Raw genomic sequence first — 26,944 nt, forward strand, 5'->3', positions numbered from 1 at the left:
CTACGGAACCTAAATCTAAAATTTGCAATTGACGGAAACTTTTAGTTTTTGAGATATGAATTTTTGAAAACTAGAAAATTACTATAGAGCTTATACTACATCTTTATTTTTGTTACGCATATTCATTGTTTTGAAAGTGTCAAATCGACGTCACGACGACCTCTCAACTTGTTATTCGTTATGAATACTTAGGTGTCACAAATCACAAATATTTAATTTATCATTAAAATTAAAATTCTAAATTCATTGAGCATAAAGTATCGATAAGTATTATAATTATTATCGACTTAAATTATCGACGCGTTTTCGCACTATCGATGTTTACATTGACGTTGAATACAGACACGGTGTCTATGTGTGTGTTTGTACCAAGGTTTGTACTTGTATGTGTATAGTCATGCTGGTGTTTGATTATTTTGTCGTGTGCGTGTTGTAGCGACGTAATCTCAAAATGCGTTTGTGTTAACACTATTTAAATGTGTTTACTTGTTCCCCCCGCAGGAAATGACAGACTTTTTGACTATGAAAGAATTGCGCGTGTCGTCTCCGGTTGGTTTAATGCTCTAAGACACTAATATTATAAAGAGGAAAACTTTGTTTGTTTGATTGTAACGAATAGGCTCATAAACTACTGGACCGATTTTAAAAATTTTCTATCTAATCAGAAATCTAGTCTTATATATAAAAATGAATCGCAAAAAAATAAACGTGTCCATTTTATAATGTATATTGTCGAAGTGTCACTATTTTTTAAATATAACATTTATTTAAATTTTAAGAATTGGCAACACTTGCAAAATGGTATTTCGATCCATGTATCCGATTTGTTTGGCATCAGAAAAAAATTAAAGTGACACGTCCACCCACCCTGTCAAACTTCCACGGTTTCACGGATACTGCATGACAAATTTTCATGTTTTAACTATTAAAAATGGTAAGGAAGGGTTTATATTAAAGTTAAAGTTTTAAATGAAAAGCGTTTTTAATTTTTCAAGTGTCGACGAAATTTCAGCCACGTAGATAGTGATTTGTTGGAGTATGTCATCACTTGCATGTCGGCTTCCAGTGATTGTTACGAATTATATCTGTGTAATTGTTGTGTTGGAAGCTGTTATAATTCTTTATATTATTATGTTTCTGAAGCCGTTGCGCTTGGATATCAAGAGGAAGCTGACGGCGAGGTCTGATCGCGTCAAGTGCGTGGACCAGCATCCGACGGAACCCTGGTTGCTGTGCTCGCTATACAGCGGCGACGTCAACATATGGAACTATGAAACTCACACGCAAATCAAAAGATTCGAGGTAAGTAAACCTAGCTACATTTTGTGCACCCTCTCTTTATACACTTGATTAATTGTGTCATTCTGTAATAGTTAGCAATCAATGATGAAATAACTCTGCAATGTTGTAGACAATGAGCATAGTTACTCTTTATTTACAAATAATTGATCATCAGATGCACCAAATCAATATTTCAACTAAAAACTGTATCTAAATAATGATCACCTGTAAGATCCTGACAAAACTGTACTATTTCTTGTAAAGCCAATAAATTATACTACTATGACATTTAGACAACTTTAATTCATCAATGATTTGGTTTGGAGATTGAAAATTGATGAAAAGTATAAAGTAACTAGGTAGAATTATTCAATAGTTATATTTAAACATATACAGCCTTACTTATAAAAACTGACTGATCTGTTGCTTAAACACCTCTCAGTTAAACAACTCTCAACTCCTTAAACAATTATTAAAATAATCTTACTTATAAACCTCTCTCAGCAGTCTCTCAACTAAGTAACGTCAATATATTTTTTTCTAGTAACATTATCGAAATAAAACCCGCTATTCACGAAAAACTTGACTAAAAATGTACTTTTTGACAAATATGAATGGTAGACTTTATTTTGTATGACATTTAACTGCGAATAAACTTTCAAAATATAATTATGTCATTTCTTTGTTATTTAATTTATTATTTAGCAATTGTTGTACAGCTGTGATTTATGTAAAATTATGTTTAATGTTTATCATATTTGTACAGTGAAAAATCAAATAACTGAAAATGAGCATCAATTATTATTAATCCTCCTTGCAAAAAAGCAGGGAAGAACTTATGAAGCAACAACAAGAGTTGCATGAAATTACAATCCAACAGGAAAGGGAGACTCATGAAAAAAGGCTCTAAATACTTACTTTGGAAGAGGAATATTATAAGAAAACAATAATAAATTTACAAATATATGAAAATATTTATTTAATTATAAAAATAAGTTTCAATATGGCTGTGTTGATGTTTTCCCTTGTTTTTCGCATTCATCTTCTTATTCTTCTACATTATTAGGGACAGTTGGATTTGTTAATTGATTTTCAATGCCTGTAGGATCTAGAAAGAAACAAAAAAAAAAGAATTAAAATATGGATAGGTAGCATTTATGTATTGGCATTATTAAATATACTTTGTTTGCATATGAAAGTATTTTGCGTAAATACCTACCTTGATTTAAAATAGACTCATTAATTATTATTAGTATTGTTAAATTGTGCAAAACTGCACCAGCAATAATCGTGATCTTGATCACGTGGAGGAATCCTCACAACGTTTCATTGAGAATGCGGAATCTTTGCTTCCACACCCCGAAGCAACGCTCGACAGTTATAGTAATTATTCCTCGTTCGCATGTGACTCAGATCATACAATATGCTTCCCAAAACTACGACCGGAATTCTTCTTCTTTCAGGTCCAGAGAATTCACGCTCTGTTTATAAATTTTTTTTTGACGCCTACGAATTCTAAAATCACGAAGCACCTGCACATCATTCGTAAAATCTTTACTCAAACTATCAATATCCATTTTACCAGAGTTATTTTACTGCGAAGTGAATAGGTAAAAACACAAATAATATACTCTTGGCAACTACAAAACGTCAAATGTTTGACAATATATCCGCCATGATGTCTCTCAAATAGATTTAAAACAGGGTCGGACGTTTCTTAAATTTTGACATTATTTAACTGTTACTTAAACACCTCTCAACACTGAATTGGGTTTATAAGTGAAAAAAACGTTGATCAACAGCTAAGAGGGGCTCTTAAATTTGAGAGACGTTTATAAGTAAAGCTGTCAGTGATAAGGTACAATTTTCAATTCTTGTTAAAGTAAGTTGTGTATATTTCATGTCATAACTAATCATTTTTAATTCCTATAAGAATTTTTGATCTATATGATTTCTACAAGAAAATGCTGGTTAATGCTCTAAGTTCATATATCTATTCTATATCATAAATACGTCATTTAATTGGAATGAGTATTTCTTTCTTATGATTCATTTCATTAATTATGTTAAATTTGTATTATTGAGTCTATCAAATGATCAAAACTTAAGTTCTTGATCAATTTAAAGTATATATATTGTTTTTATCATTTATTTAGTTGTTCCTTATCTAAGCTATGTCAGTTGGTCACATCACTCCATTGTCCATTATTTTATGTTAGGTCTTAGTAGTAACAATTTTTTATTGTCAGTAAAATTGTTTAAATTTTATTTTTAACTGGGCACTTAACCGATGGGGGTTGTAAATTGCAACTTGCCAGCAAGTGTGAAAATGGAACTATTCGGATATATTACAACATGTTTGATTTATTCGCATGACGAGACCATCTGATGTTCAGTGTATTAATAACAAACTACATTAATAGATACAGATTTTTTACTTATAATGATATTTATTGAAAGGAATTCAAAATAAATTCATAGTTAGATTCTCATTCAATTCATATGTCATGTAATAAGAGCTCTTCTAAGATTTTTTAATCAAATTATGAGTCCTTTTCTGGAGCTACTGTTTTGTTGCAATAGTATTTACTACTTAGCAGATAGATTATCATGAAGATATTATGTCATTTTAATTTAATTACAGTATAGAGTTGGTATAGCGTTTATGAAAAGTCCAGATAAATAAGATAAAACATAATATGAAAAAAAAAGCATTGGTGTTTACTTGAATCTATTGTGTTAGATAAATTATATTTTACAAAAGCTTTATTTTGTTATTTACTGTAAACAATCATTTATTACTTAAAATTGTGCTGATCATGTACATAACATGTTTAATTTTAGCTATTTGAGTTTCTAAAGCCCTTACACACTGCATAGTGATGGATGAATTCATTTGTATGCAGACTGGTTATTTGCTCACACATATTGTGCAGTAATTGTGTTGTGGACTGCAATTGTATTACCCCTCAGCTCTCAGTGTATGACAGGCCACACAATCTTTTGTGTAAATTTAACAAGTATTTGCAATGTGATAGTACAATTACATATTTTTTAAAGAAGAATGTCTATATCTATATCTATAACAAGAAGCAGTGTTAGTTACATCACATAGAACTTAAAAACGGTCAAAGGGAGATTAATAATTAGTGTAAAAAAGGGCAATAAAATATAAAAACTCTTAAATGTTTTATAAACTTATGTCAATACTGGTGAGCAGTTAGTAATATAATCAACTGCCTTCAAACCAGAAGGAAGTTCTTAATTAGACTGTATTTCTGTTTTTTATGGTTTCTTGCCTTTGAACTTTTTACTGGGTCAACCAATTTGTATGATTCACTATTGACAAGCTCAGCGTCAGTTTATTTTTATGATAAACTAGCGGTCCGCCCCGGCTTCGCCCGTGGTACATATTCACGTTTTCTCTACATAAGAACCATCCTCGAACTTCAAGGAATATTATAAAAAAAGAATTAACGAAATTGGTTAAGCCGTTCTCAAGTTATGCGCCCAACACATTTTGGGATTAATTTTTATATTATAAGATATGGTTTTTTTCTCCTCTTGCTGTATCATAGCAATTTGTTTATCACAACAAAAAGCCACTGTTTGTTAAAAAAAAATATTTATGTTATTTATTTATAAACAGGTATGCGACCTACCAGTGCGAGCCGCAAAGTTCGTGCCCAGGAAGAACTGGGTAATCACAGGCTCCGATGACATGCAGATACGTGTGTTCAACTACAACACACTGGAGCGCGTGCATGCGTTCGAAGCACACTCAGACTATGTCAGGTGTATCGTCATACATCCCACACAGCCGTATATTCTGACTAGCAGTGGTAAGTCACTGTAGTGTTTATTTGTGTACAAAAGCACATGTGTTTGGTCTTCTGTCATATAATACTAAGACTGTATTGTTCTTGAGTTTTCTCTGGACCTCATACCCGCCCATATTGATCTCAAACTATAAAAATTTAGGTATACAATAAACATGTAATTTTATAATTTTTATATGTACTTAAATATTTATCACTTGACTTGTTATTACTTGGCATATTAAAAATATAATAATTATGTTTCATCTATATGGGTAACATTTATAAAACCAATGAATGAAATTTATAATTTGATAGTACATAAAACTGTCCAAGTTATTTATTCTAGACATCATAAATAATACTATTTGTTGTTTACATATAAAATTGCTCTGATGTAAAGTGAAAGAAAGACAAACAAACACATATTTGTATAAGTATTGGTGTAGGTCCATACATATTTTAACTGCAACAAACGAGAACTTTTACTGGTGTTTTTATAAAAAAAAAATACAATGTGTACATCATTGCATCTAGACGACCTGTTAATCAAGCTGTGGAATTGGGATCGCAACTGGGCCTGCCAGCAAGTGTTCGAGGGACACACACACTATGTGATGCAGATTGTGGTCAACCCAAAGGACAACAACACGTTCGCAAGCGCCAGTCTCGATACTACAGTGAAGGTAATTGTAGTGGTGGAAGAGATAATGATTGTTTGAAAGTTTTGTTACATACATGTAGGTATTATTTATTTTACACTTAATTGTGCAATAAAATGAATTACGTAAAATAACAATTTTACAATAAACCAAAGCACAAAGGGCTGGTATATTTCATGATAAAATAGCAATACATATATGACTGTGTGTATTAATTGCCAAGTCAGTTATTGCAGAAGTCAGAATGACTGTAAAATTATTACCTATTGGAGGTAATATAAAGAAGTTTATATTATGAATGATTATGATTAAAAAATTTAAAACAATCTGGAAATAATAATGAAAAAGTATAATTTATCCAGTATTAACAGCTTATTCCTTTTTCTCAAATGAAAACAAATGTCATGATTACTAGCACATTACGAAAATATTTCAAAAAACAACAAATTAGTAAAATTTTATAGGGAACACGCAATAATACATAAACCTCTTTAATATCAATATATTCTTGTTTAAACTGTCCATAAACACAACCCCTATATCCTTCTCATTTACCAGGTATGGCAACTGGGTGCGTCCGTATCAAACTTCACACTAGAAGGGCACGAGAAGGGTGTGAACTGCGTGGACTACTACCACGGTGGTGATAAGCCGTACCTGATTAGTGGCGCTGATGACCGCCTCGTCAAGATATGGGACTACCAGAATAAGACCTGCGTACAGACTTTGGAAGGTAAATAATAGTGTTTATGTGGAGATATGTTGTGCAGATTTTGGTGTTTATGGTTGGTTGGTTTAAGGTGTAAGATGTAGGAACACAATTTTTGGTTGACTGATAAGTTAGATTAGTTTGTAGTTTAAAAAAAAATCATGTGGAATAGAGTGTATCAATTATTTCATTTGCATATTGTTTAAATGTCTAGTAAATTCAGCTGTTGTACAATATGGTATTGCACACATCTTGATCATCATTATTTCTTTCCTTTTTTGTAGTTTACAACAGCATGTCATGTTAATTTGGAACAGAGTCAATACAATCTATACATATACGAAACATCAATTTTATGTTTTTATGATTATTTATGTTCTTATCTATATTTTTTCTTCATCCTTTCTACTATTTTACCTGTTTCTTTCGAACAGAATTTTCGAAGTGACTACTATAAATAATTTTTCAAAAATATTCTATCTGTTCAGGTCACGCACAAAACGTGTCAGCGGTCTCCTTCCACCCGGAGCTGCCAATCCTGCTCACGGGCTCAGAGGATGGCACGGTGCGCATTTGGCACGCGGGCACGTACCGGCTCGAGTTCTCACTCAACTATGGCTTTGAGAGAGTGTGGACTATATCCTCACTGCACGGATCGAATAATGTGGCTATTGGGTATGTATTTTTTGGTATTTTTAGAGTCACTTCATCTAGGGATTGTTCAGAGAGTCAAGTGTGAATTTTGGTTTAAAACACGAGATTTGCATAAGTTTTATTCTTTCTTTTAGATGTCATTATTAAAAATAAATGTAACATTAACGATATATATTTATTCCAAGGATTTTATAGCTTGTTATAATAAAAAATGGTTTAAAACTTAACCTATGATCTATTAAAATAATTAAGTATTATGAAGTTATAACTAATATTTGTTATCTTTTCAGTTATGACGAGGGAACCATCATGATCAAAGTGGGCAGGGAGGAGCCGGCGATCTCTATGGACGTCAACGGTGGAAAGATCATTTGGGCTAAACATTCTGAGATGCAACAAGTCAACCTGAAAGCCCTGCCAGAAGGTAAACGACATTTCTTTAATAAAATTTCATCAGTGCAATTAATGAGTACTTTTATTTTTATAATAAGTACATAATATGTTATATAAATCATATATATAAATCATTATGTTTATCCACAGGCACAGAAATAAAGGACGGCGAGCGAGTACCAGTAGTAGCAAAGGACATGGGCTCCTGCGAGATATACCCGCAAACAATCGCGCACAATCCCAACGGAAGATTCGTAGTCGTGTGTGGAGATGGAGAATACATTATATACACGGCTATGGCGCTAAGGAACAAGGCGTTCGGCACTGCGCAGGAGTTTGTATGGGCGCTAGATAGCTCAGAGTACGCGACGCTAGAGAATTCCAGTACGATACGCGTGTTCAAGAACTTTAAAGAAAGGAAGAGTTTTAAACCCGAGTATGGCGCGCAAGGTGCGTGTTTGTGTTTATAGTCGTTTTTTTATAATAAAGTTGCCTTTAATTTTTACATGATATGGATGATAAAAAGAAGTTATAGAAATAATAATAAGTTGTAGTAATTAAATGGAGTGGTGGTATCATAGGATATAGAGGAGCTTTTTATTATCAGAATATTTTGGTAATAATACAAAATGATTCTGACGAATTTATAACCCTTTTTTTGAAGTCGGTTAAAAAGACGATGTGAATATAATTAAAACACGATAAAAATAAATAAAATTAATATCAAAAACCCATGTCAATAGCAGAAAAAGTTAGTATTGTGTACAAAAATATAATTTAAATAATGTATTTCAGGTATATTCGGTGGTTTCATGCTGGGCGTAAAGTCGATCAGCGGCATGGCATTCTCATTCTACGATTGGGAGCGTCTCGAACTTATTAGAAGGTATTCATTTATTTTGTAATTATTTTATTATCTGTGATCTGCTTCTTAGTACGTACAAATATTGTTTGAATATGTGCTTTGCAAAATTATGCTTTGTATCTTTAAGTGCTAGGTTTATTTTTGTTTGATTCTGTGTTTTAAGATAAGTAATGTGTTTGGCGATAGTAATGACACATGTTCGGAAGCGTTATCTGTAGATAAGTATCAATTTTGTTAATGTTTTTGATTAATACAGCGGCGTGCGGCGACTTCTTTGATTTTTTGAATCAAGCAAGCGTTAGATAGTGCGTTATAATATTAAGCGTGCAGTAGTCTAGTACATTAAGCAAGGGCTGTAAAAGGAATCAACAAATGGCGTTTTGTATAGCACAGAAAAAAATCCTATTAAATTTAAGTAAATACTGATGCGTGAAAGATGCAAATTTCACTTATTAGCTTATAAGTTTACTGCATTGCAAATTACAAATTATACATGAGAACTTATGCTAAACAATTAAGTACCATATCTATAAATATAACTTGCGTTGCAATTTCTATATTATTTTTATGTAAAAGAATTAAAATACATACATCAAGTTTCATTGAAATCTTGTATAAAGAATTAAAAAATACAACCTTTCCAAGCGAATGTTTTTCTACCAGAACACCCAAGTCACTAAGCGTGTTTCTCAGACATACTGAACATAAAGAAATAATTTCATCAAATTTGGTCAACCTATTTCACAGGAGTTCGTTTACAAACCAGACATTTTTTATATATTCGGTTTCGAAGTCTGAAACTTTTGAATATAATATCTTGGTCTATTTTGTAATTGTTAATCTGTAAGTTTTGAGTTTCTTCAAAATATGTTTATTGTTTGTCTAAATCAAGGCATATGCAATATGAGGAAATCCTAAGTAATATTATAAATGCTAAAGTGTGTTTTTTTTAATTGTGTCCATCGTTTCATTCATATGGGAATTTCGTTTTCTTCTAACTTCACGGGTGAAGCCGTGGGAGAAAAGATAGCATAAAATTTATTATATTGAACCCAAAAATTGCATCTGAAATTTAGAATTTTTGGAGCAAGGGAATTTTTTTTGTTGCATGCGTGTTATGTTGTCGCTTTCGCAAATATATGAAACAATTGACAATGATCAATCGTATGATGCTTTGCGAATTTTTATTTTTTCATGAGTAAATGCAAATTACAACGAATGCGAATTTTATTATGTTTTGTTCTATCTTATGCATTTATGATCTCAATAACGAGATGTTGTCTATGCTTAATAGTCTTGTTTGATTCAACACGATAAGCAACTACTAGTTTGAATTGAAGTATTGAACAACAGACGAAGTTGCGTGGCTCAGCTAGTTTAGTGATTCAAAAACTACTGAATCTTTATGAAAAAGCTGAATAGTGTTTTATGTTTTTACTGAATCTTATGAGTTACTACTGAACTTATGGTGCTCATATTATGCAGGTGCTCAAAAAACTACTGATCAGATTTGAGTGAAATTTTGTATGATAATAATAGTATAGGTTAAATATAGCTGCTTCTGGGTTCGATTCCCAATTAAGACTAAGAAAATTGCAGAAACAAATAATTGTTGACTGTTTGTGCGAATGAAAGACTATTCCATGCTGGCTTAAATATCTCTCATCGATCCTATTGGTTTAATAGTTTATAGTTATTGCACCGCATATTGTATTAGTTATTTTATTTTAATGATATCTATGCTTATAATTATCGTATCCTAGTTATTGCACAGCAGATTGTGTTAGTTATTTAATTTTATGATTTTATTTTTGAAAGCGATTTTTATTTTAGTGAAATATCCGAGAAATCTATACTTCATAATTTAAAGCTGAAGAGTTCGTTTGTTTGTTTGAACGAGCGCAGGAACTACTGGACCGATTTAAATAATTCTATCATTGTTGGAATAACCTTGTCTCTGCGTGTTATGGGTTATATTTATACCACAGGCGAAGCTGGGTTGGATCGTTGGTATTGAAAAATTAATTATAATAAAAATGCATATGCCCATGGCAATGTGATTGCTTTTTGTGGTACAATATGTAGCAATAAATGAAAGTAGCTCTTGCGAATGGCCTAGTTGCGAATTATAACTTCGATTTCTTTGGTTAAATGAACATTATAATGCGAATTGAAATTGGTAGAACATTTCATGTATAAACTTATTTATTCACGATCAATTTGTTGATCTTTCGTGCGAAAACTACTGAAAGATTTTTAATGATACTTGGCAGTGATATGACAATTTGCTCATGTACCAGAATAAAAGACAAGCTATAGCGTATATCCTTACTATATCTAGAGGGTTTGTCCGCGAGTGAAACCACGCGGCATTGCTAGTAAAAATATTAATATTGGAAATACATCTTATGGTTGGTGGTACATTTACCATCCAGCGAGAAGAAAGCTTGCTTGTCCGATCTCTATACTAATATTATAAAGCTGAAAAGTTTGTCCGATTTGAAAAATCGTTTCGGTGTTAGATAGCCAATTTATTGAGGAAGGCTATAGGCTATATATCATGGCGCTAAGACCAACAGGAGCGGAACAATGTGGGTGAAACAGCGCGGCACATCTAGTTTAAAATAAAATTGTCATTTTTATGACAATTCACATGATGTGCAAACAAACTAACAAATAAAAGAGAAAATTACGCAAAATAGAGTGCGAAATGAATGAAAACGAAAGTGTATGTTTATTTGTATTGCTAATTTGTAATTGATAAATGCGAAATGTCAAAAGGATTTCGAAGTAATTATTTCTTTTAGGCTATATAAAAATAACAACAAGCAACAATTTTTTTTTCTATCCATTTTAACTTCGCTACAATGTGACATCCAATATCATGTACCAATGATTGCCACCAGGATAGAGATCCAGCCGCGCCACGTGTACTGGTCAGAGAACGGCAACCTTGTGTGCCTCGCGACCGACGAGTCGTACTACATACTGAGCTACAACGCAGCGGTCGTCAACCTTGCGAGGGAGACCAACAGTAATATTACGGAGGACGGGGTTGAGGACGCTTTTGATGTGAGTGCTGCTCTTGTTATTATAAATAGTTGCTAGGTAACCGAGAAGTCATAGTTCATAATGAGCTACAACATAGCGCTCGTCAACCTTGCTCGGAAGACGAACACTGAGCACGGGGTTAAGAAGGCCTGTATTATTTTAGTGGCGACTGACGAGTCGTACTTTAAAATAAATAATTGGCGACATAAGAAAATATCTAAATCTTATGGAAGTGTCCAGAATAGTACGTCTGTAGGTAGGCGTGATTTTTTTGTGAGAATGTTTTGAAAGTAGAATAGGTCAATTTTAACTCTCCAAAATCGGCTAAAGTCTTGATAAACAGCTAGAAAGTTCAAAAATAATAATAATTATTTATTTTCCCTTCACAGGTGGTAGGAGAAGTGAATGAAATAGTCAAGACCGGTCTGTGGGTCGGCGACTGTTTCATCTACACGAACTCTTTGAACAGGATAAACTACTATGTGGGTGGTGAGATCGTCACCATATCCCATCTCGATCACACCATGTATATACTGGGATACGTGTCGAAGGAGAATAGGTAATTATTGTGCTGATATTTAAAATAGAGTGCTCAATTAAATATATTGTGTCCCTATCTTGGCAGATTTAAAATTGATAATATTTTCAATTCATAAAATACCAATAATAAAGTTTGAAAGCAAATATATTTAGTTTGAGGACACATTATAAAGAGACGTAAACTTAAAAGTTAGAGTGATCAGATAAAATAGACTAAACTTTGCGCAGTAAAGGAATAATGCTGTATTCCATCGCATGTGCACCGCTAAGCACTGCTAGTATATCCATAAATACAATTCAATTTCAAAAGTACCTTTTGCATCAGATTCATTACTATATTCTAGGTTATACCTAAACGACAAGGAGCTGAACATTGTGTCATATTCACTCCTCCTCCCCGTGCTGGTATATCAAACGGCAGTGATGCGACGTGACTTTGAAACCGCGGACCGCATCTTGCCTACTATACCGCAGGACCATCGTACTCGTGTAGCACACTTTTTGGAGAAACAGGTGCGTTTTGGTGGGTTTTGATGGGATATAAATATAAATTATATGGGGTCCTGTAATCCTTGACACTCCATTTTATAGTTTAAGTTCATTGTTAGGTGCAGGGATGTTGTGTATCTTAGTGAGATAGTATCTTAGTTAGTAAGTACCATACACATATACGGTACCATGTCAGAAAATCAGACTATTGATTTGATTGTCTAGTATTTATTACTTCAAAATTATTCATTATTGAAAATTTATTACAGTGCCAATATTAAATCAATATAAAGTAAACAAAATGAATTCTTGCCGAGTCTTTTCGGTCAACTACTTCCGAACAGTTATTAAAAAACTGTATGACAACTCAAGAATGCCTCTCGATTCTAGACTAAGTATTATTGAAGAAATATGTATATGTTCTGAGTTGGAGAAATGAAGTACATAATATTTTTGTACAACAAATGCTTACCTATATTATGAACAAACTAACACACACTCTTTCGAACGCAGGGCTTCAAGCAGCAAGCCTTAGCAGTATCCACGGAACCGGAGCACAAATTCGAGCTAGCGTTGTCTCTGGGCGAATTGCAGCGAGCGAAACAGCTTGCTGAGGAAGCTGCCATTAGTGAGGGAGCTCCCTCGGGCACTTCTGCTGCGAGGTAATATTATGTACAATATACATAGTATGAAATAAAGTTTCTCTGTCCCCATATCCCTATGTATGCTTAAATCTTTAAAATTATGCAACGGATTTTGATGCGGTATTTATAATAGATAGTGATTCTTGAGGAAGGTTTGGGTTTAGGCACAGCGAGCGAAGCTGCGGGCGGGTCGCTAGTATATCCATAAATTAAAATGAAAGGAGTGAGTTGGTCATTGTTAATAACATTGACTAGCCAAAAAATAATACTTGCAAACATTTAGTGGATAAGCAGTTCAGTTATCATGACGACGAAATGTAACATCTGAATTATACCCATTTTCGTGAAATATTTGAATTTTAATGATGTATGAGTGCGAAAATACTTGCCTTTAGATAAGTGAAGGTGAAATTTAACATAGAAAAGGAGTCTAAAAAGTCAAATAAAACATTATATGGTAACCATTTAGTGAAACAAAATTATATCATAAATAAATATTATTATTCCCAAAGGTGGTCTCGCCTCGGCGCTGCTGCAGCTGCGGCCGCTGACACCGAGCTGACGAAGACCTGCTACCAGAACGCCAAGGACTACAGCGCACTGCTCTTGTTCGCTGTTAGCACAGGTGATTTTTGGTTATATTAATAGTTAATAGATTACTATGTCATGATGTTGAAATAATGACTCAAGTATTACCCTTTTAAAATTACATACTATCTTAATATATATAAATCTCGTATCACAATGTTTGTCCTCAATGGACTCCTAAACCACTTAACCGATTATAATAAAATTCGCACACCATGTGCAGTTCGATCCAACTTGAGAGATAGGATAGTTTAAATCTCAAATCGTTTTAGAGAAAGCGGGCGCAGCCGCGGGCGGTAAGCTAGTAATATTTATAATTATTTTGATTTGTGCAATGCAAAGACATCATCGGTTCATGTTTTATTGAGCAGACTTTCATTGGCCCTTTATCGAATATGAATGTGTAATTCTACGTTTTATACTAGTTAATGTATATTTTCTGTCTGCAAACATGTACCAAAATTATATTTGTCGGCGGCGGTTGGATTTTAAAACTATGTGGGCTGGTTATATCCTCTATATTGGGCATCTTGGGTAACTTCGAGCATCAAAAGACATTCAAAAGAAATCTAACACTGACAATAATAATTGAAATCACTAACGAACTGAAATGAATACTTTGTATAGCGAATCTAAACTCAACAAGTCCGCTCGGCACGAGCTCCAATACTTGAATGCCCGTCCGCTACCACGGCCATGTCCAAGTGCACTTCGTGAGTCATGCGCTTGCGTTCGGTAATATCAGGGGGGGGATCTCCGACATATTTATAAAAAGTTAGTCTTATTATTTTAATAACTCAATTACAAACCAATATTTTATATCGATTCCTCACCTGCTAACAGGTGACAAAGCGCTGCTAGAAGATGTAGCCCGCATGTCCGCTGAAGAGGGTGAAGACAACATCGCGTTTGTAGCTCACTTCACGCTGAACGAGCTAGACGAGTGTCTGCAGCTGCTCATCAAGCGAAACAAGCTGCCCGAAGCCGCTTTCTTTGCCAGGTTAGTTTAAAAAAACAAAGTGTAATGTATGACGGGTTGTATAATAAAAAAACACTTAAAGAGATGCATGTAATAAATGTAACAAGTAACAAAAATAATTGTATAAAATGTGTAAATCAAAATTGTCTTCCCGGATAACATAGTTGCCAGGTGGCGCTATAGGTACCACAGATTATTATTAATGTCCAATTTATGGCGCCAACACAAAGACTAGTTTATCTATCCCTTTACAGACGTTAGGTACGTCAGTAATTGCACCTACTTTCTACTTGCCTGGAACCCGGTATAGTTCAAAAATATTGCTCATTGTGATGTTGCATTAGGATATTATAAAGTTCACAACATTGAACTAATGTTATAACGCCTAGAGTTTGGTTGGTTTGGAGGTTGATCCTGAATTAAGAAGTGCTTTTTCGAAGTACAACTTGAACTGACTTAAAAAGTTGCCCGAAGACTATGATTCTGGCAAAATTTATGAAATTAAACACAAATATATGCAACTAGTGATTTTCCTCACAATTTTATTATAACTTCACAATATTTTTGTCGCAGATCATACATTCCATCAAAAGTGAACGAAGTAGTGTTGCTGTGGCGCGAGTCGGTGAGCGCTACTAACAAGAAGTCGGGACAGTCGCTCGCTGACCCGATCAACTATGAGAATCTGTTCCCGGAGTATATGGTATGTTGTTTTTGTGTAATATTGAGTATGTGAAATTGTAGGCTTATTAAAAAATATATCAAACCATGTACGTATCTGGCATTTACTGTGTTTTGTCGATTGAAAGACAATATAATATATAGAAAGTAAACATTTAATTCAACACACCGATTATCAAAAACTAAAATTATAAATTGTTTACTAGCTGGATAAGGATACTATACTCTGGAAATCTGTGGCTTCTTGGAGTTTGGATTTTTTGTTTCTAAAATATTTCTACACGACGCGTCGCTTATAATGTACGAACTTTCCGTCCGCGGTTTCGCCCGCGTTTTCCATTCCCTATGCTATGTGTTAATCCAAGTTACCGTCTATAAGTGCTAAATTTCATTGTAATCGGTTCACTCGGTTCACACATTTGCAGTGTGTGCTGGATAGATATTACCACTTAGAAAATCTCTTGCTTTAAAAGCTACATTTCTAAGAGTATCTATATTCACCTATCTTGAAGTTTATTATATATACTGGTACCTTCTTTCTCTTACTTTAACTGGCCGGTTGGCTTGGCTGGTAGTGACCCTGCCTTCCAAGCCACTGGTCGTGGGTTCGATTCCCATCCGGGGTAAATATTTGTGTGGATGTTTGCTCTGTGTCTGGGTGTTAATTATCTATATAAGTATTTATTTAAAATTATATATACATGTTTATCAGCCAACTGGTTTCCATAACACAAGCGAAAGCTTAGTATGGCATCAGATCGTGCCGTGTGTGAAAATTGTCCCGAAATATTTATTTATTTATTTATTTTTCCCTCAGGAATCCCTGGAACTGGAGCGGTTCCAGCAGCAGATCGGCTTCACCCACCACGCGCAACTGCAACACCTGCCGGAGAACTGCAAGCAGAGCAACATTGAGCGGGATCTAGCGGCCGAGATGCAGCAGCTGCAGGAACGGGGATTGTATAAGCCCGTGCCCCTCGTGGATATGTGAGTTTTCATAGAGATAGTTAGTTTTTGATTTGATTTGATTTGATTTAGTAGTTAGTAGAGTTTTAATAGATTTAACGCCGTTGGTACACCGACGCATTCGCGTGCGGGAACGAAATAACGAAAAATCTGTCAGTAGTATGGCAGGTTTTCGCATATGATATGTCTCACTCTAGCACATAGATAGATGAAATAGATGCGTCCTTGTCAGTAGTGTTTCGCAAGGAACTGTGAAATGGCACAGACGTATTGCGAAAAAGTTGCGAAAACATTGCTGTGTACTCGTTCCGCAGATATTTCGCTACGCAGTAGTTTCGCAGAGATTCGCTGCCGCACGCGAATGCGTAGGTGTACTAAAGGCGTAATAGAGCCTATTACAGCGTTAAGGAATACATGGAAGATGAAAATCCATGGAGGGTGTGTCGCGTATCACAGTTCTTTAGCATATTATGATATACTAGGTTCCGCCCGCGGCTTCGCCTGCGCAGTCAAAGAAAAACCCGCATAGTTCCTATTCCCGTGGGATTTCCGGGATTGCGTCATTTTCCCGGGATAAAAAGTAGCCTATGTCCTTTCTCGGGTATCAAAATATCTCCATCCCAAATTTCATGAAAATTTGTAGTTTAGGCGTGATTGAGTAACAGACAGACAGAGTTACATTCGCATTTATAATATTAGTATGGATTATGTAGTTAGATATAAGTTACATATTATGTAAAATTAAATTGTAATATTGACAGAATCTTAAAAGAGTAACTATGGAGTTTCTTGCCGAGTCTTCTCCATAGATACTACTTTCCAAATCGGTGGTTATTGTTAAAATATGTATTGACGATTGGAAAGTGCTTCTAAAAGAAGTCTAATTGAATAAATAAATGTTTGAGTTTGAAATATTTCTTCATCATCATCATCAGCCCATATATGTTCCCACTGCTGGGACGCAGGCCATAATCTATATACTTATATTATTAAGCTGAAGAGTTTGTTTGTTTGAACGCGCTAATCTCAGGACTTACTGGTCCGATTTGATAAATTCTTTCAGTGTTAGCCCATTTATTAATATGTCTTTGTTTTAGGCTTTGCCAGATAGAACGCGTATTTAAGACGCGTCAGTTTGCTAATCTAATTTAATTTTTATTAAAATTTTAAATTAATAAAACTACGAAAGCGGTTTGATGTCCGACTGGAGGTGGTTTTTAATTTCAAGTAAAATTTTCTTGGGTCAAATCTCACCAATTTGTAAATAACCTTATAACTCGCTGCGTAGATTTTCCAGTTGTATTAGTCAGTTCTTTAAAGAAACGAATCTTCAATGGCGGCGCTTATCATTCCCTCTCGCTCACACACGGCCGTACGGTATGCAAAAAAAAGGGAAAAATAAAATCACTAAAATGTATTTGATTTTCCCTATAATAGTTTTTATCATAAATTTACAATGACAATTATGCATTTGCGAAAGTAAATAATGTTTTATTGGAATTTGACAAAATATGTTCTTTGGGAAAAGTTGTTCAGTTTTATGGGCTTATTACAAGTATTATGGGGATTTTATTACATTCTGTATACGTAAATATGATAATTCATATAAATACACAAATACAATAACAAAAAAGTTTGTCAACAAACAATTTGAAATAATTAATAAAATAATTATCAATTTACGTTATTTTTATTTTCTTTTTTGCTGATCCTACCATCTGTCAAAGTCAGCTTTGGCCGCCATTGAAGATTCGTTTCTTTATTGAACCAACTAATAATGAATGCATTGCTTTTAAGCGTCAGGCTCTGAGACTGAAAGATTTATATTTCTCAATTCACACTGTGTAAACTTTCAAATTACAAATACATGCACGAATCAGTTGAATTTTAATAATACATATATCACTACATAGTATAAAACAAACTCGCTTTCTCTGTCCCTATATCCCGTTGTATGCTGAAATCTTTAAAACTACGCAACGGATTTTGATGCGGTTTTTTTAGTAGAGTGATTCAAGATGAAGGTTTTAGTATATAATTTATTAATTTTTAGACAAAGTGGGCGAAATCGCGGGCGGTAAGCTAGTAGATAATAAACAATAACATGACGTTTTCCATCCACAGCCAATCAGCAGACGCGGATGGCAGCACAGACCCGGCTGAGCCGAAAGTGATGAATCAAAAGCGCAAAGAGTCGTTCGACATCATGGAGGAGATTGAGCGGGAGATAGACGACATCGTGCTGGACGATGTGGGCGATGAACCGGATAATTTGGTGAGTTACCCACTGTGTGAAAGAGGGTTAGGTTTTTGAAAGTGGTCCATTAGGGTTAGGTTTTCAAAACGTTAATAGTTTACTTGGGGATAGGTTTTCGAACATCATAGTTCACTTGGGGTTGTTAAATACCACATGTATTTATATATAATGGGTATATTTGTAAAAATACAAATGTATATTTGTTCACTTGTTTTTAAGCCACTTGTTTAAACATCCATACTAATATTATAAATGCGAAAGTAACTCTGTCTGTCTGTCTGTTACTCAATCACTCCTAAACTACTGAACCAATTTTCATGAAATTTGGTATGGAGATATTTTAATACCCGAGAAAGGACTTTTTATCCCGGGAAAATGACGCCATCCCGGAAATCCCACGGGAACGAGAACTATGCGGGTTTTTCGAAGTAACTAAGTAGGTAATCAAACGAAAATCTTGAAAATTATTTTAGTTAGTTAGTATTGTGTGTTTGTTAATTATCGCAGAGAACGAGCATTATGTTGCATATTTTTTTTACAAGTTTTGGGGCTTCTATGTTTTATTGTTTCAGGCGTAAACTATAAACATAAGAAAGTAAAACGTATTATCGTATGCTTCGCTAGTCGACCGTTTTTTTGTTGTTTTCACGATTTAATAAATAATATTAATTCTCTTTTTTCCAGGACTTATCGGACGATGCGGACTTAATTGAATAAACTATACCTAGTTAATGTAGAATTTTTATTTTATATAAATATTATTACGATCATAAAGTGTGTATTTCCTAAAGTGCTAATACAATTAAGATTATTATAGTATTATACACATTTACATTTTGTTTTTTCTCAAAGTTTTATAAACAAGTTTAATTTGATATGTTCGACACAGCTTTTAATTCTCTCTCGCTCTTACATTGTAAAATGCTGGTACGTTGGAATGAGAGAGATATATGATAATTAAAAAATCTTACAGCTATAAGTTTTATGAAAACTGAAGTGGGTACAACCATACTTATTTCTCTTTGAGAAATATTTTTAATAAAAGATGCATTTAGTTTAGTTTTTTCATACTTAATAAAATATTAGAATGCATTAAGTCTATGAATATTGACCGTAATATATAACGGACAATACAGTTTTTGTCTGAATATTTAAAAAAAACTCATCTGTCCCTCTCTGTTATGATGCCTTTCTAATCGATGTTTAAATTTCCAAATATCCAATAGAATACGACAGTTATAAACGTAATTATTAAATTGTTCTAGAAAATTCTGGATCAGAACTTTAATATTTATCATCAAAATATATTCATTAAATTTTGAATGGAATCTGTGGATATAATATAGACTCGTATTTGGTACGTAAGCAGTAAGATTAAGAATTCTTTTCGTGGTATCAAAGTTAATATTAAACTAGGGTTACATCAAATCTTCAATGTGTAAAGAATAAATTATTTTCTGCTTATCATTATATAGTATCGGTGAAAATGTAAAAAAATGTATGGTTCACCTGTTTTATATATCTTACGGGATTTATATACAAATGAACATAAAGATTGTATGTCAATTGATTTCTTATACCCCAATTTGTAACATAAGGTTTTCTTTTCGATATTTTGTTACATACTTATAATATGTATTTCTAAATAGATAAGTTTAGTGTAATTGTATTTATAATATAACTATAAAATTGTCAAAAACTACCATTAAAGGAATTAAAATAAAGTTATATATTTAAAAAGTATTTTCATTCTTTCATTTAGTACCATGCGAATTTGTTTGTTAAATTATCTGAATTATTATTACCTAGCCGTTTGTCCCGGCTTCGCTAGGAGTGACAGAAATGTAGCTTTCTGTTAGTGAAAGAACTTTCATTATTGCATGAGTATTTCCGAAGATTACAACCTACAAACATAGATAACTATAAACTTCACCTCTTCATATTGGCAGTGCCGGCGTGAGGGCCACTGACACCCCGGGCGAAAATATTGGGGCGCCCACTTGAGGGAAGGAATATCATGTGTTAGGTTAACCAACTTCAGACCTTGATGCCCCCCAGAATTTGTCGCCCTGGGCCATTGCCCTCTCTGCCCCCCCCCCCCCCCCTAACGCCGGCACTGCAAGTGTTTTGTGACCATTGCATCAAAAAACGCGTACGTTTAATAAAAATATATATGCATTACCCATACATATTATATTTTATTCTGTAGCGGAAATAATTTGGTATCATTTTTCCCCACCGAGTTTCAGCTGCATTTCATAGAAATTGCAATTATTTGATATAGACCCCACAGTGGTCTGGTAACACGTAACAAAGTATTGACACTGTAGGTATATTATAGATACTATAGTATTTAAACCAACCTTTGAAAAATGTTAGTGCATATACATAGTTGCATAATCAATATTATTTAAAAAGAAGTCACAAATATTATTGAGGAAGTAGGTATTCTACAAAAACCTACTTCACTTTGAATGTAACGTAACGTATCTTTGTTTGTAAATAAATCATACTACATGAAATTAATATCGATTAGAGTATTTCGTGTTTTTTATACCCACTTCCAAATTATAGTCGTTTTCATTGCTATAGTCGAACCTGCGTCATTGATTCTTTTCAATGGCTTATGATTTCTTTTAAAATATTTAAACATTACCATAATATTTTTAAATAATGTTCAAGGTTCTCTTAATAGGGATCTGGGTGGCAATTTTATTCTCCGACGCCTACAATTCAATTGAGCTAAGTACTCATACCTATTTGCATACTGGTTATTTCCTGTGACATTGTCCGTGATTAATATACACTTTAACAAGTATCTCAATGGAAATTTCAATGTCTTACTATTTATTTAACTAAATAAGCGATTATAGGGCTGCGCACCAAAGGGACGATGGAACAAACGGGAACGAACCCATTAGAGAGACTCCACTGTCCGTCTGTCTTTCACCAAGCTGTATCTCACGAACCGTTAAAGCTAGCTAGACATTTGAAAATTTCGCAATTGATGTATTTGTATATACTTAACTTTAGTCATTTTTTAACGCGTAATTTTTAATCTTTTGCCTTTAGATAGATCCAGACGTTTTATTCGTTGTTAAATGGGTGCCATACGCAATTTTTTATTTAAAATAATTAAAATGTCATCGAAATAAGTGAAATTACATCAACATGAGTCCGCTTATAAGATATGTAACTAATAACTTTATTACTTATATTATATTATCCTTTTTTAATACTTATATTAAATAATTGGTAAACTAATATTTTTAATAGATGCTTTCATATTTATTACACTTTTGGGTATTAATAATATGAATTTGATGATATGTATTTGGTTTTTATCAAGTTTACATTTAACATCCTATTTGAGGTTCGTTGGGAAAAGGAGGCACCATGGTAGATTGTTGCAAAAAAATTGTAAATAGTAAAATGAATATTATTTATAGTATAAGTAACACAATGATTACTTATCCTTCACGGAGACTCATGTTGATGGAATTTCACTTATTTCGATGATATTTTAATTATTTTGAAATAAAAATTGCGTCTGGCACCTATAATTTAACAACGAAAAAAACGTCTTGCAATAAAAAAAATTATGTCTGATGGATCTATCTAAAGGCAAAAGATTAAAAATTACGCGTTAAAAAATGACTTTAAATTAAGGATATTTTCCTGTGCAGATAAGATGCGCACTAATAAACGCAACCACTGCGGCCAGCCAGACAGCCCGGACTGTAACCGAAATAGCAAGAGGAACAGCATATCAAAGAACCAACTATACTAAAATTTTCTCTTGTCAACGTTGATGTACCTCCTATACGATTAGAGGGTGCTCTCATACAATTTTCATGATTGTTCCCTTTTTATTCTGTAAGTGCACGGAACTTTTCGTGTTCGGTTCGACTCACACTTAAGGGGAGGCTCCCTAAATTTTTTGTGAATTTGCATTAATATTCTGAATTTCTGAATCAGTCACACATACAATCAAAATGGAACTTGAATATGATTTATTGTACTTTATTACTATTATTCTTTCCATGTACAGTGGTTACGTAAGTGTAACATTTTCGATCGATTCATGTTTTATTCAAAAATTATGCGTTTTTTTAGGATTATTACATTTTTTTTAAGATTTACTTGGACTGTATGTCTAAAATAAATGTTAACAGTAAGATAAAATCACAGGATAAAATATAGTTTAATATACAATCCCAAGACATTTTTTATCTAGATCAATTATTACTTTAGTTATAGACGAAATAAGAATTGAGACTTACGAGATTTAGTTTCGAGCTCGAACGCGATCAAAGAACGCACGCGATATTCAACTTTATTACGGCTGTGTTAGCGTCTATAGCACCGTAGCTGTAGGTCCGTAGCGGTCTAACCGGTCTCTCAGTACCAGAAATTATGTTAGGGAGCCCCATCTTAACCGGTTTTATTACGAATATAAATTAAAGTTGATATAAATATTTATATAAGATTTTAATTAATTGAGATGTATCTTATGCACGCTTTAACCAATTTTGATATCTTGCACTTTTGAATAAAAGCCAAAAAAGTCGGTAAAAATAGATGCACTTCGTCAAATCGTGTCTACATACATGTTATAATTATACAGACGTACTCGTAAAACTAGGAAATGTTCTACAATTCTTCAACGTACGGCAGTTGCACTTGAAATAGACAGAGATATTATAATATGAATTCAAATAATAATTCTCTTCGTTGTGTTTTCAAATTAATAAAAAATATTTAATTATAATATTGTTACAATCTGTTATGTGTATTACATTAACTCGATGATTCGCTATAAAATTGAAAAATAAATTGGGTGTTATTTTTAATTGTGTTCAATTTAATATTGTTTTACCATCCCTATTACTACAAACGTGAAGACCGTGTGGGTGTGTACTGTGTATGACGTCACGGACGTCTGAATGAAGATCCTGAAACTGGAATATATACGTATAGGTATAGAAGAATATGCTCCACACTAACGCCTTGATAAATAATAAACTTCATGTAAGTATTTATACCACAATTTATACCAAAACCAGCAAAAGAGCAGGGGATGCATGGGGAGCAGGGGATGCTACATTGCACTCTATGTAAGGGTGATCACCGCTGCACCGCATCTATACATATATAATAAATCTGTAGAAGGGTCAATTCTGTACATTGAAAATATTAAAAAAATAAGTGTCTGGGGAGTTACTGGATCGATACCAAACCCAAATATGTGCTTAAAAAATTTTTTTTCTGTCTGTATGTGAAGGCATCACGTGAAAAGTACCTAACGGTTCGATTTCGATGAAACTTGGTATAATTATACATACCTTATAATCCTGGGCATAAAATAGGATACTTTTTATCCCGGAAAAATATGTAGAAAAAAAATTAATCTTAATTTTTCCGCGCGGACGGAGTCGCGGGCGGAAGCTAGTCTATAATATTATTACTCGCATCGCACTGCTATTTAATTTTCAGTATTTTTTTTTCTTATATTATTTATTGATTATACAGGGTGTCCCACTATTGGTATACTAAGCGAAAAGGGGCTTGTAGTTTTGCATAAACAAAAAAATTACGTCAAAATTTTTGTGCTCATTTGTTCCTTAAAATCCATGTATTTCTTCTTTAACTTCGCGCAGCCGCCATATACCGCTTCGCTAATGTGAGCATTTTATCAATGAAAACATAATCTTAAAAGATAGCTCACATGTGGCAAAGTTGGTCGGGATGCTTGTTAGTTGTCTACACATAGAGTTTTAAGAATTCATCTATTTGAACAGAAAATGCGTCGGGAATTTTATAAGTATTTTTTACGTACTCAAAGTATGCAAAACTATAACCAATACCTATAATGCCGTTGGTATACTGAGCTCAAAGGAGGACGAGAAAGGAGGAGAAAGGAGGAGCTCAAAGGAGGACGTATTGTTGGACAGGGAGCGAACAAAGAAGTGACCACATCTAACAAGAATAGAGCACCATCACCATAACCACGACCACTCTGTCTGCACTGACTGACTCTGAGTGCACGACTAAGAAGAAGAAGATACCAACGGTGGGACACCCTGTATACACGAGAATACTTAAAAATTAAATTTATATACCTAACCCAAAACAGATTAAATGATTTTTTAATACAAAAAAATCGCGAAGTTTTTAGGCGAATCTACCCACGATAAACCCACGATACTTTAACGCTATATATAGTTATATATAACATACACATTCCAAAACCGCATATAATCAATACTGAAACAAAAACTGCTCTACAATTTTTTACTAAACAATTCCTTCCATTTAACTATAAATTTATAAACACGCACGCATAAAATGCATAGAAAATTGAAATAATAGCATTAATAAAATCCTTGGTGGTTTACCGAGCGGCAGTTGCTTGAGAATTAAGATACAGCACGGATTTGCATTGTGTCGCGGAATATCAAGTCGCTATATCAAGTTAGTTAGCGATTGAACGCGCGCTGGCGAGTCGAGTATTGCGCAAACGCATGCGAGAGAACACGTAACTGTAAGTAAATTAATTCGTAACTTTTCTGCTATGCGATTTTGTTGGACGTATTGCAAAATATGTATTTGTATTAGTGATAGTGCGCGGGCGCAGTAATGCTTTTTTCACGCAATTTTGTGGATTGTTAGAAAATAAGTTTTAATAATTTTTTTTTAATATGTAGGTTGTTCAAGCGATTTATTTTAAACGTATGGGCACTATATCAAATAATTTTAATTTTATTACATTCATTCTACATTCATTAGAATGTATTTATTTTGAAATTCGTCGAATTTATTTTATAGAATTTATAATCCTAATATGTTTTATCAACGATGCGTAGAAAACATTTCAAGAAAATAGAGTTTAATTATGAAAGTAAAATAAAAAATGTTTTAATTTAACCCCTACTAGTTAGGTACTACTTAGTAGAGAGAATTTTATTAGAAAGAGAAGAGAGAAATATAGTTTGTTTAAGAAATCAAAAACAAAATAGAATCTCTACTTTAGTATGAAAGTAGAGATAATTTTCAGAAATAGAGGAAATTAAAATAAAAAGTCTCTACTATGGATAGAGTTAATTTAAAGAACATAGAGTTTAATTAAGAATTTAACTATATGGAATGTTTGTGATTTACCTGAATGCTAAATAATTTTACGGTAGTTAGCGCATGTATTTTTTGTTCATAATAAATCGGCGTTGAAAATCTTGTCATTTCCGGAATTAAAAATGAGTTAGCGACTAGCAACGTGTAGCTTGTAGTTATCTTCCTTTTTTTAGATACAATTTATTTTATGTTTATTCCGATTTCAAGCATCAACAGCTCGACAAATTCGGATGGATTTAGGATGGATGGAATCGTAAAAGTGAGTCTTTTTTGTTGGCGCAAAATTGATAGAAATTTTCTTGCCAACTGCGATAAAAGACGCAAACATTTATATTTTTAAATATGCAATAGAGCCATTGCGATTTTATAAAAATAGTGATATGGAAATACCAAATCCATCATATTTATTTATAAGAACTATTATTAAAAAAACTACCGAAAGAATAATCTAGTTTGTCTCTACAAATGTCCTGTTTTTTAATATTGTAAAATTATAATTTTGATTTCATGAAAGATTTCAAATTCAATCTAAATGAACTTATTAAAAATGTGATGTTATCAATAATGAATTTTCACCTTACTAATGTTATTAGAACGATATCTCATTTCATACCAAAACTATCATGTAATTTATGTTTTACATCGACCCATTTCATTGAAATTTTATGACATTGAGAATAGTTTTCAACAACTGAAACCTTGTATTGGGGCTAATAGGCCTATTGTGATTATCATATCACCATGTAATTACTTGTATGATAATCGACTTCAATTGGGTGTACGACACCCATGCTACGTCTACAAGTGTCAGATAAAGTGCGCCGCTTAGAAACGCTATCGAAAACCTCCCACAAGGGGAGTTATAACACCTCACTTACAGTTAATAAACAATTACATACATTTTCTCATTGAACGGTACTTGTGTTCCTTGTCGTTCTTATACAACATATCCGTTTTAACTTTTCATGTAGGTACCCTACATTGTAGTTTGTATTCACCGAAGAACTATTTATTTTACCACACTCATTGACAATTAGATTCTTAAAGAACAATGAAAGCATTGAATGAAGACATACAATACAAACTATGCGGTGTCATAAAATCGTATTAGATATAGAGATATATAGATATTTAAAAAGTTAATCCTATTATTATAAAATTTAAACACTGGAGTTTTTTTTATGTACCTATGAGTTCCGTATAATGGAAAGAAAAGAAATTTATTGCCAAAAAAAA

The 26,944-nt window shown here is 33.2% G+C and overlaps 2 protein-coding genes and 1 long non-coding RNA gene across 5 annotated transcripts in view; 2 read left to right on the plus strand and 1 right to left on the minus strand.

Moving 5' to 3' along the window:
- Positions 1 to 826: 826 nt before the first annotated feature.
- LOC123705166 (coatomer subunit beta') lies at positions 827 to 19,452 on the plus strand. 2 transcript variants are annotated; one of them, XM_045653829.1, is made up of 19 exons: positions 827 to 934; positions 1,144 to 1,302; positions 4,931 to 5,123; positions 5,637 to 5,785; positions 6,320 to 6,494; positions 6,959 to 7,145; positions 7,415 to 7,548; positions 7,668 to 7,967; positions 8,313 to 8,403; positions 11,289 to 11,454; positions 11,823 to 11,992; positions 12,318 to 12,486; positions 12,976 to 13,124; positions 13,619 to 13,731; positions 14,538 to 14,694; positions 15,247 to 15,376; positions 16,172 to 16,341; positions 18,445 to 18,595; positions 19,262 to 19,452. In XM_045653829.1, the coding sequence occupies exons 1-19, from the start codon at positions 932 to 934 to the stop codon at positions 19,292 to 19,294; spliced, it is 2,799 nt and encodes a 932-aa protein (XP_045509785.1). In that variant the 5' UTR covers positions 827 to 931; the 3' UTR covers positions 19,295 to 19,452. The 2 variants fall into 2 exon arrangements, with proteins under 2 accessions (XP_045509785.1, XP_045509784.1); XM_045653828.1 differs by lacking the exon at positions 827 to 934 and having other exon boundaries at positions 1,132 to 1,302.
- Positions 2,236 to 2,884, minus strand: LOC123705167. The gene is made up of 2 exons (XR_006753266.1): positions 2,501 to 2,884; positions 2,236 to 2,389 (listed from the first exon to the last, which is right to left on the minus strand). It is a non-coding gene; the product is annotated as an uncharacterized LOC123705167 (long non-coding RNA).
- A 3,912-nt stretch (positions 19,453 to 23,364) lies between the features above and the next one.
- Positions 23,365 to 26,944, plus strand: part of LOC123705195 (proton-coupled amino acid transporter-like protein CG1139) — a 35,279-nt gene continuing 31,699 nt past the window's right edge. Inside the window, exon 1 of one of the 2 annotated variants that reach the window (XM_045653878.1) lies at positions 23,365 to 23,608. In XM_045653878.1, coding sequence (XP_045509834.1) covers positions 23,570 to 23,608 — 39 coding nt within the window. In that variant the 5' untranslated portion in view covers positions 23,365 to 23,569. Of the gene's footprint in view, positions 23,609 to 24,991; positions 25,122 to 26,944 lie in introns of those variants that run through there. The other variant, XM_045653879.1, reaches the window with a different exon arrangement.

Source organism: Colias croceus, chromosome Z, assembly GCF_905220415.1.
Source record: "Colias croceus chromosome Z, ilColCroc2.1".
In the NCBI taxonomy this organism is placed as follows: domain Eukaryota; kingdom Metazoa; phylum Arthropoda; class Insecta; order Lepidoptera; family Pieridae; genus Colias; species Colias croceus.